Here is a 13,811-nt window from a genome sequence, read left to right on the forward strand (position 1 = left end):
TCTACCAAATACCTGGGCATTTGGGAATAAAATTTATTGAATGCATTTTGGAGCATTTCATTAAAAAGAAATGACCTTTGGTTATTTTCTGTAAAAATTATGGCACAGTCCTACTTATTTATGAAAAAATTTCCTATTTCAAATATTTTTCAAGTCTTCAGGTGCATTTTCCTGCCATCCAGGATGGTTATTTTTTCTTGCTGCACTGAGGAATATAGGTGTCCTTGTTAGCCCTCTGTAGCCAGTATCTTCTCATGTAGTAATTTTCTCATTGTAGTAAGAACCTAATTGGTGTTTATACACTCATTTTGTAATGGATCAGTGGAATTTTTTCTTTGCAGCATTGATAATTGAAAATTGGAAAGGTTTAAAATTTTTGTTTCTCTTAATGTTTATTTTTGAGAGAGAATGAGAGAGAGTGCATGCACACGTGCATGAGCAGGGGAAGGGCACAAAGAGAGGGAGACACAGAATCTGAAGCAGGCTCCAGGCTCTGAGCTGTCAGCACAGAGCCCGATGCGGGGCTTGAACTCACGAACCAAGAGATCACGACCTGAGCCGAAGATGGACACTTAGTTGACTGTCACCTGGGCACCCCCAGAAAAATTTAAATCTGAAGCTCATTTAAAAAGCTTATTCTACTTGAAATTATATTCTATCCAAAGAGATATTTAGACTCCTGATTCTGGTTTTTTTTTTTTTTAAGTTTATTTATCCTGAGACAGACAGTGCAAGTGGGAGAGGGGCAGAGAAAGAGGTAGACAGAGAATCCTAAGCAGGCTGTGTGTTCGAACTCAGGAAAGCATGAGATCATGACCTGAGCCGAAACCAAGAGTCGGATGCTTAACTGACTGAGCCAACCAGGCATTCCCTGATTCTGTTTTTAAAGATGGATTTTGATTTTTGGATTCCAATGACCCTGTGGCTTTTCTTCTTTAATTTCAGAACTCCATACGACATAATCTGTCACTGAACAAGTGTTTCCTTAAAGTGCCTCGATCAAAGGATGACCCCGGAAAGGTAGGATTCATTATCTTAAGATAACATAGTGGATTCTTCACTGTACCTGTCGTCACGTTTGTATCTGAGTAATGTCTGTTATATAGAAAGAAAGAGAATTGGAAAGAGAACACTCAAGAACATGTCTAGTTTGTTGATCAGAAACCTTCCTGATCCTTTTTCATTCCACTCTACCTCATCCCCATTTTAATTGGTAATCTTCAAGGACCAATCAGGAAGAGAAAGCATTCTTTTTAAGCATTGGAAAGTTAGCTAGCATAGAGCTGGTCCTCTGTTACAGTTTACTATTTCTAATCTAGTTTCTGTTTTCATTATTTTCTTAAGTACTGCATATTAACTTAAATTTGGTTTTGAACTGCTTATTAGGAACCATAATTTATTTATTTATTGCATATAGGAGGAGATAGGTTTGGTAGATCTTGACAACAAATGGAATTAATTCTTACCCTGAAGGAAAATTTTCTATTATTTCCCCGTTTTCTTAGTTGCTGTTTTTTTCCTTTTCATTCCATTTGCATCCTGCCACCGTTACACTTTTAGTATTTTATCTACCGAGGCTTCCCTTCTTTTTGGTTTTAATAGCCATATCAACTGCAGTGTTCCCTCAGCTTGGTACTAGTTACTTGGCTTCTAAACCTCAGAGTATTTTGTTGGACCATAATTTCATTGTCATGATAAATTATTAGATTAGGACTTTGAGAGAGTGTGTCTTTTGGCAAACATGCATTGTTGTTTGGCTAGAATCAGCCAGTTTTTTAAGCTAACCAACCCTGGAAAAATGTTTCTAAAATTTTAGTAAGCCTGGTTCTGTTACCACCCTGCTTAAAAGTACTCCCCATGTCTTGGTGATGTTTCCTTGTGTTATCAAATACCTTCATGCTTTTCCTTGATCTGCCTTTCTAGCTATGATTCACATTCAAGACCCACTGTGAGGAACTACTTAGAGTTTCTCAAACATGCCTTTCATATGATCTTCTCTTGCTGCGCAGACTCTCTTTCTCTACTTATCTGGTCTACACCTTGGGTCCTGTAAGATTGAGCTCTCGGCATTACTTCTCTGAAGCTTTTTGTTTCCACCTGCTTCAGCTTAGTTTGTTGTTTCCTCATCTGATTTCCTAGTAACTTCGTCATCATTGCAGTAGCTTCTAACTGGTCGATCTTTGGGTTTATTACCTCCAGTGTATGGTGACTTTAACAAAGTAGGTGGTGCTGTCTTTAAAAAATGTTAACCTGATCACATGTTTTCTGTGTTTAAAATCTTCATTGTTTATCTTCGGTCCTTAGGTTAAAGTCTAAATTTACAAGGGTAGGGAATCATGTGTATATTGTTCACTTTTTAGCTCTACTTGCTTGGACAGTGCTGGTGGCACTGAGGACACACTCTTGTTGAATGAATGAATGTATTGTATCCTCTGCTAGTTGGCTAACTTCTTGAAATTAGGGATGGAGAGTTACTCATTTTCATTGTAAAGCAGACGCTCTTAAATAATGGCTGTTTTCTATAGCACCTTCTGTGATCTGCCTCATTAAGTTAGTTCTCAGTGAGATTGAATAAATTATCATTGTAGTCTGCTTATTTGATCCAATTTATTATTTGTCTGTGTTCATAATTCTCCAAGGTTGTGTTTCTTTAAACCAGGCTTATTTATAAAAAAATAAATAATAACTTTTAATATTTGCTTCATTACAGTCTCTGTTGGGCAGTGAGTATATATGAATCTGAAAATGTTCTAACGAGTTGAAAGATTATTTTTATTAAAATTCTTTGAGGGTACTAATTGGATTCTATAAACACTTGGTTCAGATTTAATTTTTACATGAGGTTTAAAGCATTAAAAAAATAAACCAACACACTTGAGTGTTTTACTATATTATGTACTAAGTCTTAACTAGTTGGAGGTCTATTTTAAAAAGCTTGTGCTGTCAGGTTTTCTTTTGTACGGAACCTAAAACTTTTCTCCACCTTTAATTAAATAGTATCATGGGATAAGAGAGATGAGGAAAACGTATGTTACTCTTTGCAACATTTCTTTTTGAATCAGAATTGTCTTAACATGCAACCAAAACAAAATGCAGAAATAAATAGATCCTGAGAGGTTAATAACAGATTTCAACTTTTACCATTAGTCTCCCTTTTTAAAGTTGGTTTTAATCAAAACACATCATTGTTATCACTGATTTTGGTCACAATAGTAAATACCATACATTTAATCTTATAAAGTACAGTATACTAATAATAGAGACATTTTTATTTTCAGTCTCTAAGTGAGATTTAAATTGTTCTTATTTATTTTGGTCAGAAGTAAATGTTGTGAGTCTGATCTTATAAAATAATGTTTACATGAATCAAGTCATTTTAATTTTTGATATCAAAATATGATTTTTATATAAAAATCCCATTTTCTAAAAAACATTTTGAAAAACCTCAGATCTAGCCCATTTGATAGAAGAGAAAACTAAGACCAGTAAATAAAGAATGACTTGTCCAGGTTTAGTGTGGAATTAGAGCCCAATAGTATTGGACAGACTTACTTGTGGTCACAGTAACCCAACTACAGACCAGCTGAAGGGAGAAAACATGTATAGGATCAGCTGGAGCCTGGTTCTACCACGAAATGTCTCTTTACATCCTTTAGTTCTCCTAACTTCTCTGATGGCTTCTTTTTTCATCCCAGTGAATGGCAGTGATGACCATCAGCAGGTTCTGGCTTATCCTCCTAGTTTATTCTGGCTTATATTCTGCTAGTTTACCAACCCTTAGCAGAAAGGGAATGTTTGGTGTCCTCTCCCACCAGGTCACCTGGAATCTAGCAAACATCTTAGAATGCCTGCTGACTAAGCAGAACATACTTGGTTTCTTTGTTCCTTGGTTCCTAGACTAACACTTTTTCCGCAACCCCAATCTTCCTTGAGAGGGAGGCCAAAATGTTAGTTAAGTTTTGGTACTTATGAATTGTTTTTTCTTTTTGTATTACAGTGTTTCCTGGCATTTGAGGAGCTTTTCCAAAACCACCCTCACCACAGTGGGAGAAAACCATTGAGCCAAGGTGGGGTGGGAGTAGTTTTTGGTCTTGGGTATGGGTGGACTTGAACCCTTTAAGATTTTACCAGCTGTTGCCATGACTTACTTGGGTCCAAGAGGTAGAGGTAGAGGTAGAAGCAGAAATGATGCGTCCAGCATCTTCTTCCCCGTATTTTTATTTGTTGTATAGCTTTCTGTTCAGTGGATTACCAGAGAGATTTGAAGGCCAGCCTAAACTTGGAAGAGTATTGTTGAATTACAGATACTTTTATATGACTATTTATGCCAGACTCACTTCTTGATTTTCTGGAAGTCTTTGTCATTAAAAAAAAGCCCTTAATAGTTGAATCTCACCCGTGTACAATGGGCTGGCATTGATTTTCCTATGTTCTTCGAAACTATTTCAATAGACACATTATGCTTTCTTTAAAAAAAACACAAAATGAAATTACATTTTGCATCCATAATTTTGCTGTCTTTTTTGGGACAGATTTCTATTTTCTTCCCATCATCTCACGTTAAAGTTTATTTATTTTGAAAGAGAGTGAGCAGGCGGGGGTGGGGGGGTGCAGAGAAGTGGGGAGAGAGAGAATTCCAGGTAGGCTCTATAGTATCAGTGCAGAACTGATTTAAGCGGAGCTTATACTCATGTACTGGGAGATCATGACCTGAGCCGAAACTAAGAGTCGGACACTTAACCCTGTTTCTGTATCTTTTAGTCTATCTACATTTTTTTTCATTATTCATCTTTTACCTCCTATCTTTTCATTAGCTTTATTTTCTGTATTTTTGTCTGTTTTTTTAATCTAATTGTTGTTAAAGTCTTCTTATCCTGCGTTTTATTCACACATGCCTCTTAAAGGAAGGTAAATATTTTCACATTATGAGAAAACAAATCCAATCAACCACTTAAAAAAATGTTTTCTTTCTTTGCTTTCTACCTTCATCATTTCTCAACCCTTTTTCCTCTTCTCCAACTCAGAATACTTCTATTTTAAAGGAAATTAAAGAGAATAGGAAGTGGTTTCAATAATTGCATAATTAATTAGCAGTAGTAGGTTCTAATAGAACTGAGGTGATAGCTCAGAATACCCCATGAAGGCCCACTGCCTGTGCTGGGAAAGAGAACTTCAGTGAGTTCATAGTAAGAAGGTGGTTTGGGGGCTGGTGGAGGTGATGCTTTTTCTTGCCCAGGGATGGATGGGAAAGTTGTAAAGCCTTGGTGGCTGTGAAAATTGGAGTCTCCTGGTTTGTGAGAAAACAATTCAGCAGCTAGAGAATGAACTTTTGGAAGTTCTGGGACTATAATTTTTTTCTTTTCTTGTCCTCTGTCATAGTATGGAGACCATAGCTTAGTTGACTGACCTCTTTTTTTCAAAGGGTATTCTTTTTTTGGCCTCATTAGTATTGTGTTTATGAATTGTATCTTATTTGTTGGTACCTTGTTTTGTGAAAAGATGTAGAAAAATTGGAGAAGTTTGAAAGTACATAAGATACAATGTTAAGTGATTTAACAGTGTTGTAGGAGTCACAGGTGTGTACCCTAAAGAAGGAAGATGCAAGTGTAATTTTAATACTGATCTTAAAGTAGAGCATGATTTTTGTGAAGAAGTTGACTTCTTATCTTTGTCTTTGTGTAAAACCAAATAGGAAATAGGATTTAAAGACAAAAGCAAGAGTTTGGGACAAAAATAAGGACATCTTATTTGATTGGGGGGAAAAAAACAACACTGGTAGGGTTCCAAGGGATATTCTAGAGTTTGCCACTTCTGAAGCACTTTAAGTATAGATGAAATTTTTAATCTTTGTGGTTTCAACTCATGGTAGGTAAAGAGGCCCACTTGAAGGCTGAGAAGAGGACATGATGAAGTTGAGCTGAGGGACCAGTGAGAACAAAGTTGAGATAGAATCAGGAGTTAAGGGAATTAATGTAAGTACAGTAGTCACTCCTTATCTGCAGGGGATATATTCCAAGACCCCCAGTGGATGCCTGAAACTGTGGATAGTACAAACCCTATATACTATGTCTTTTTCCTATACATACATACCTATGATAAAATTTAATTTATAAATTAGGCACAGTAAGAGATTAACAATAATAACCAATGGTAAAATATAATAATTTTTATAATATACTGTAAAAAATTATGTTCACTCTATATGGTACATGCAAATGCTGTGCCATGGAACTGTGGGCAGTTACCAGCATCCTAAGGTGTTGGAAGGTAAACAAAACAAAACAAAAACAACGTTTAAACTGAATTGGCAAATCTAAACTGGGAGAGAAATAAAACATTGAGACATGGTATAAAGCCCAAGAAGTCAGGGACAGAAAGCATCCAGTATTGTGTCTGAGGCTCTTGATGATGTGCATTGAAAGTTGAGGATGAGCAGAGAATAGTCTATGATGATTCACTTTACTAGTGAACCGTGTATACTTGACAGTAGGGTTATGTTAAAACATAAAATTCATATTTTAGCCATTTGGAATGGTTTGCAATTTATGATAGGAACTGTTTTCCCCAGGAGTATGAAATTAATCATAACTTCTTATGTTTATATTTAACCCAGATAATGACATTTAAAAAACATTTTATTAAAAAATTTTTCTTTATGTTTATATCTTTCTGAGAGAGAGAGAAAAGAAAGAATGAGTGGGTAAGGGGCAGAGAGAGAGGGGGGAAGACACAGAATCTTAAGCAGGTTCCAGGCTCTGAGCTGTCAACACAGAACCTGATACAGGGTTTGAACACTCAACATACTGAGTCTCCCAGGCTCCCCCAAAAGATTTTATTTTTTAAGTAATCTCCATACCTAACATGGGACTCGAACTCACAATCCTGAAATCAAGAGTTGCATGCCTTTCCAGCAGAGTCAGCCAGGTATCCCAGGTTGTAGGATATCTTGAAGTTGGCAGTTGATTTGTTTTTGGAAGATGTGTTCAGAGCTCTACAATTCTAGTTTGTGATCTTTGGGATTTTGTACACTAAGACATTGCAGTTTTCTCCTTCAGGAGGACATTAACCTGTACCAGAATTGTTGATATGAATTAATAATAATGTCTACATTTATATACTACTTTACAGATTAGGGAGTTACTTTACAGGTATTATCTCAATCTTTCAATAAACCCCAGTTTTAGGTGGTGATCTTTAAGCCCATAGTAGAGTTTTCCATAGAAGATTAATTTTCGTCAGCCTCACATAATGGAACTTCACCTAGATGAAATAATTCAGTATACAGTTGACCCTTGAAAACAGAGGTCCTGTTATACATGGACGTTTTTGAGAAGTAAAGTACTTGAAGTGTATTTTCTTTTTCTTATAATATTTTAAAACATTTAGCTCTATTATAAGAATACAGTGTATAATACATATAACACAAAATGTGTTAATTGACTGTTTATGTTATCAATAAGGCTTCTGGTCAACAATAGCTATTAGTGGTTAAGGTGTGGGAGAGTCAAAAGTTAAATTTTGATGGATAGGGGTTGGTCAGTACCCCAAAGCATGTTTTCAGGTCAACTGTATTCTCTGTTTATGTCTGACTTCTTTCAGTGTAATGTCTGAGGTGTTACTGCATATGTCATTTGTTTGTTTATTATTGTTAAGTAGTATTCCATTTACTCATGGATCTGTTGATGGACATTTGGGCTGTTTTCATTTTGGGACTATTAAGAACAGGCTACTAAGAAATTCTTGTACAAGTTTTCTGGAGACATGTGCCTTTATTGCTCTAGAATAATATAGTATTTGCTGTATCAAAGGGTAAGTGGAAGATTAACTTTACAAGAAATTGCCAAATCTTTTTCCATAGTAGTTGTGTATTTTAAATTCCCAGTAGCAGTGCATGAGAATTTCAGTTGCTTCACATCGGCTGTCTCTTTAATTTAGCCATTTTTGTGGGTATGAGTTGGGTTTGTTATGGTTTTATTTTGAATTTTTTCATGTTGAGCATATTTCCATGTGCCTACTGGTCATTTGTATATTCACTCTTCTGAAGGGTCTTTAAAAGTCTTTTGCCTTTTAAAAAATTTGGTTGTCATCATTACTAAGCTGTAAGAAGGTTTGTTTTTTTTTTTTTAATGTATTCTGGATACATTTTTTTTCTTAGATTTATGTTTTGTAAATATTTTTTCAGACTGGTGTGTCTTTTGTTTTTACAATAGTGTCTTAAAAAGAGTAGACATTTTAGATTTTGAAGTTGAATTTACCAACTTTAACTTAATCATTAGTGACTTATGTGTATTGTCAAGGAAATCAGCCAACGCCATAAAGATATTCCCTCTGTTTTCTTTTGTAGATCATATAGTTTTACTTATTTTTATTTTCTAATTTTAAAATTTTATAAAGTAATCTTTATGCCCAGCGTGGGACTTGAACTCAGGACCCCGAGATCAAGTTTTGCATGGTCTACTTACTGAGCCAGCCAGGCACCCCTGATTTTAGGGTTCTAGATTACACATTTAGGTCTGTAACTCATTTGAAATTAGTACTTGTATGTGGTGTGTTTAATCTTCCTTTTGATTTGTCTTTTATCTTTATGAAATGTTCTTCTTAACATACTCTTTGTTTTGAAGCTTACTTTTTCTTATACTATATAATCATTACAGCTTTCATATGTACCTTCACAGTATATATTTTCTAGTATTTTGCTGTTGGCCTATACATGCTTTTGTATTTAAAGTATGTCTCTTATAAACAGCATGTAGTCATTGACTCTTGGCTTTTTAAATCTTATCTAACAATCTCTGCCTTCAGTTGGAGTGCTTAGTCTGTATTTAATATGATTTTTTTAATATGGTTGCAATTTGTTTTTCTTTTGTTTCTTTGTTGCTTCATTTCTGCAACCTTTGGGATTAATCAAATAGTTTAAAGTGCTCTCTTTTATTTCTTTAACTGTGTTCTTTTTATTTTTTAGTAGTCATGCTAGAGCTTAGTGTGAAATATTAACTAACCAAAGTCTATTTAGAGGTAATATACCACCTTTCACTTCATATTTCGTACTTCATAACATTTACTACTTACCTTTTTCCACCTACTTCACAAATGTAATAACCTTAGAATAGTACAGTTTTATTTATTACCCTATTCTTTTCTTTGTGCTGTCATATCTTATACTTAGAACACATGTTTCACCGTAGGATTATTTTATTTGCTTTAGACAGCTGTGTTTTAAGGAAATCATGTTGAAGAAAATATTTTCCTAATTATCACCTTTTCTGTAAATCTAGGTTTCAAGATAATCTCCTTCTCCTTTAACCTAATACCATCCTTTGGCATTTTTTATAGTGCAGGTCTGCAGAAAACACATTTTGCTGGCTCTTATTTATCTGAAAAGGTGTTTATTTCATCCTCTGAATACTTTTTCTGGATGTGGAATTTTGTATTCGCAGGGTTTTCCCCACCTTTCAAAACTTTGAAGATGTTCTGTTGTCCTTAGCTTCCCTTATTTCTGGTGAAAAGTCAGGTGTCATTTATATTTTTATTCCCCTATACCTATAGTAGACCCATCCTATCCATGGATTTGCTTTCAGCAATTTCAGCGGCAGAAGATCCTCCTTCTGACGTATTGTCAGAGGGTCAGTGATAGCCTCAGCTCCTCAGCTGTGTCACAATGCTTATGTTATTCACCTTACTTCATCTCGTCATATAGACATTTGATTCTCAAATCGTCACAGGAAGAAGGGTGAGTATGGCACAATAAGATATTTTGAGAGATCATATTCACGTAACTTTTATTATAGTATGTTATAATTGTTCTATTTTATTATTAGTTATTGTTACTAATCTCTTCTTGTACCTGATTTTTACTTTTATTTTTTTCTTATTGTGCCTAATTTTTAAATTAAACTTTATCATAGGAATATTTGTATAGGAAAAAACATAGTATGAATAGGGGTTGATACTATCCACAGGCATCTGCTGTGGAGGTCTTAGAATGTATTTCCTCTGGATCAGGGGGCTATGGTAATGTGCCTCCTTGCTCTCCTCTCTCCTTTTGTGGTTTCCGAGATTTTTCTCTTTATTTTTAGATTGAAGGAGTTTATGCCACAGAGTAATTTTCTTTGTATTTATTCTGCATAGGATTTATCTTCTAGAATCTACAAAAAGAGGTTTTCATCTATATTTGGGATGTTTTGGTCATTAGTTTTTTCAAAACATGAGGGCCCCATTTTCTTTTCTTCTAGTCCAGTTAAAATATAGACTGTTCAAATAAAATAAAATATAGACTGTTTGGGGCACCTGGGTGGCTCACTCATTTAAGCATCTGACTCTTGAATTCGACTCAGGTCATGATCTCATGTTTCATGAGTTCAAGCCCCACATGGAGCTCTGCACAGACAGTGCAGAGCTTGCTCGAGATTCTCTCTCTCTCCTTCTTTCTCTGTCCCTCCCCAGAAGTGACTGTTTGGCATCGTTTCATAGGTCACTGAGTCTTCATTTTCACTTGTTCTTTTTTTATTCCCAGTATTAGGTAATTTTTACTGGTCTATGTTCAGGATTTCTCTTTCACTTTGTCCTATCTGTTGTTAAGCATATCTGATGAACTTTTTATTCCAGTTATTGGATTTTTAAATTCTAAAATTTCCATTTGTCTGTTTTGTGTATGTTAAATAATTGGTAAAATGAGTTCAACCAAATGCTTTGATGCTGGGACATTTGGGCTTTTTTGTTGGTCCCAGCCAGTTCCTGGACATGAGACATGCCCAGGAGACTCTGCTTCATTGTGTTGTTGTTTTTTCTTTTTTATAAAAGACGATATATAGTACTGTTATGATCTGTACAGGGTTTAGGAAGCTCATGAATCTAGTTCATTCTTTCATCTGGTTTCTTACATCTTTGATGTTTTCACATCCTGGGTTTTTAAAGAGTTTTTTTGTTTTGTGTTTTTGAGAGAGAGAGAGAAAGAGAGGGAGAGTATGCATGCAAATGGGGAAGAGGGACAGAGGGGGAGAGAGAGAGAGTGGGAGGGAAGGAGAGAGGGAGAGAGAGAGAGAGAGAGAGAGAGAGAGAGAGAGAGAGAGAGAGAGAGAGAGAATGAGAATCCCAGGCAGGCTCCACACTCAGCATAGAGCCCAGTGTGGGGTTTTATCTGACAACCCTGGGGTCATGACCCAAGCCAAAATCAAGAGCTAGGCACTGAACCAACTGAGACACCCAGGTGCCCCTGGATCCTGGGTTTTTATATTTAAAACAAAGTTATTAGAAGCAATGAAAAATTTAAAAATAATATAAATATAAAAATAAAATAGTTATTTTAATGACACGTTGGATTACTGTGTCATCTGCAAAAGGTCTCCTTCCTCTAATCTGTTTCCCTCTGCTCTGTCTTCTACAGTGCTGCCTTTAGGTATGATATGCAAGTAAAACCACAAACATGTCCGTCTCTCTTGCCACATTTTCAACTCCAGCCCCCAGCTTCATGTCCCTAAACTTTATATTCAAGCTATACTGCATTATTTTTCTTACACTTATGATGCAGTTTTATATCTTCTTATTTCTGAAGGTATTTTCATATCTTCATTGTGTTTAAAATAAAATAGTCTTTTTTTCCATCTTCTTCATCCTTTGATGGCCAACTGAATTATCTACATTACTCTGAAAAGTGGGTAATAGTCTTTTTTCTCCCTGTTACACCTTTTCTTTCTTTCTCTTTATTTTCACCTTTCGTCTTTTCATTACCATAGCTCTTTGAGCCTACCATTCTTATAGTTCTTGAGTGCTGGTAGCTATCTGTATTTTTATGTGTTATATTCTGTTGTGAGTTTTTTGTTGACCAGGATTGGGTCTTTGGCATCTTCATACCCCCATAGCACCTAGCATAATATCTGTACATAGTAGCTGTTTAATAAACATTTATCACAAGAATGGTATTTATCTTTTCCTAGGCAACTAAGAAGTGGCTGTTATATTCTTAGGGAAACTTTTCTAATTGTACATTAATTCTCCTGCTGTTTTAAATTAAGACTGGTTTGTAGATGTTTAGAAGTTGTTATTTTATTTCTTTTTTTACTCTTTTGTTCAGTGAGGCAGGGTCAAGACAATTTGTTTCATTTCTTAAAATTAATTTACTAATATGAGTTTGAGAGAATCTTTGGAGTTCTTATTTTCCAAGTAGGTGAACTGCTTGACTTTCTCTGACATTAATGACCAGTTAGAACTTTTATCAAAGACTGACATGGTCAAAAGGAAAGCCAGGAAACAGCTAGAAATCAGGAGATTTGAGTTCTCTTGGGATAATACCAGTGACTTTGTTTTGTGAAAAGTGACTTTTGACTGTATTAGGGATACTACTTTATTAGATAAGAGCTCGTGATTCTTGTTTTTTCTTAAAACAGTATTTTTTATTGAGATATAATTCTCACATCATAAAATTTACCCTTTAAAAGCATATGATTCAGTGGTTTTTAGTGTATTGCAAAGTTGTGGGACCATTACCACTATCTAATTTCAGGGCATTTTAATTTTAGTAAAGAAATTTAATAAAATAATTTAATAAAAATAATAATTTATTCTTATTTTATCACCCCAAAAAGAAACCCTTTAGTAGTCATTAGTAATCATCCTTCATTCTGCCTTTACTCTCCATCTCTATGGATTTGCCAGTTTGGACATTTTATATGAATGGAATCATAGTATGTGGCCTTTTGTGTCTGGCTTCTTTCATTTAGTGTAAGATTTTCAGGGTCATCTATATTGAAGCATGTAGCAGTATTTTATCACTTTTTTGTAACTAAATCATACTCCACTGTATGGACATATCAGAATTATTTGTTAATCAGTTAATGGACATTTGGGTTGTTTCCACTTTGGCTATTATGAAAAATGCTGCTGTGATCATTTTTGTATAAGCTTTTGTATGAATATAATGTTTTCATTTTTCTAGGAGTGGGATTGCTGGGTCATATGTTTAATCTTTTGAGGAGCTGTCATACTTTTCCATAGGAACTATACCATTTCACATTCTCACAATTATGAGGCTTCCAGTTTTTTCATACCCTTGCCAACCCTTTTGATTGTATCTTTTTGATTACAGTCATCCTATTGAGTATCAAGTGGTATCCCATTCTGTGATGGCTGGATTGCGTCGCTCTGAAAGTAAATGATGAGGATGGTTTTTTCATGTGTGTATCAGCCATTCATAGATCTCTTTTGGAGAAGTGTCTGTTCAGATCCTTTGGCCATTTTTTAATCAGGTTGTCATTTGGTTAGTGAGTTTTGAGTGTTCTTTGTCTATTTTAGGTACAAGTCCTGTATCATATATGTTTGTTTCAAATTTCCTTCCATTGTACAGGTGTGTTTTCACTGCCCTGATAGTGTCTCTTGATAAAACGCAGGTTTTAAATTTCGATAAATTTATCAAGTTTTCTTTGGTTGTTGTGCTTTTCATGTCCTATCTAAAAAGTCATTGAGTAATCCCAGGTAATGAAGATTTATACTTCTTTTCTAAGAGTTTTATAGTTTCAGCCCTTACATTCAGATTTCTGATCCATTTTGGATTAATTTTTATGTATGCTGTGAAGAGGCCCAATTTCATACTTTTGTATGTAGATATCCAGTTTTCCCAGCACCATTTGGTGAAAAGACTATTCTTTCCCCATTGTTTTATCTCAGTATTCTGTGGAAAAATCATTTGACCATAAATTTACAAGTTTATTTCTAGACTCTTAATTCAGATTACTGTAATTTCATAACTTGAAAATTAGGAGATGTGAATCTTCCAACTTTGTTCTTCGTTTTCAAGATTGTTTGACTATTCTAGGTCA

General features: G+C 35.0%; 1 protein-coding gene across 1 annotated transcript in view; it reads left to right on the forward strand.

Moving 5' to 3' along the window:
* The window catches only part of FOXJ3 (forkhead box J3), a 138,638-nt gene that overhangs the window by 63,175 nt on the left and 61,652 nt on the right, over window positions 1-13,811 (forward strand). Inside the window, exon 4 of the mRNA XM_029946366.1 lies at window positions 946-1,020. Coding sequence (XP_029802226.1) covers window positions 946-1,020 — 75 coding nt within the window. The remainder of the gene's footprint in view (window positions 1-945; window positions 1,021-13,811) is intronic.

Source organism: Suricata suricatta, chromosome 8, assembly GCF_006229205.1.
Source record: "Suricata suricatta isolate VVHF042 chromosome 8, meerkat_22Aug2017_6uvM2_HiC, whole genome shotgun sequence".
NCBI classification, from domain to species: Eukaryota; Metazoa; Chordata; class Mammalia; order Carnivora; family Herpestidae; genus Suricata; species Suricata suricatta.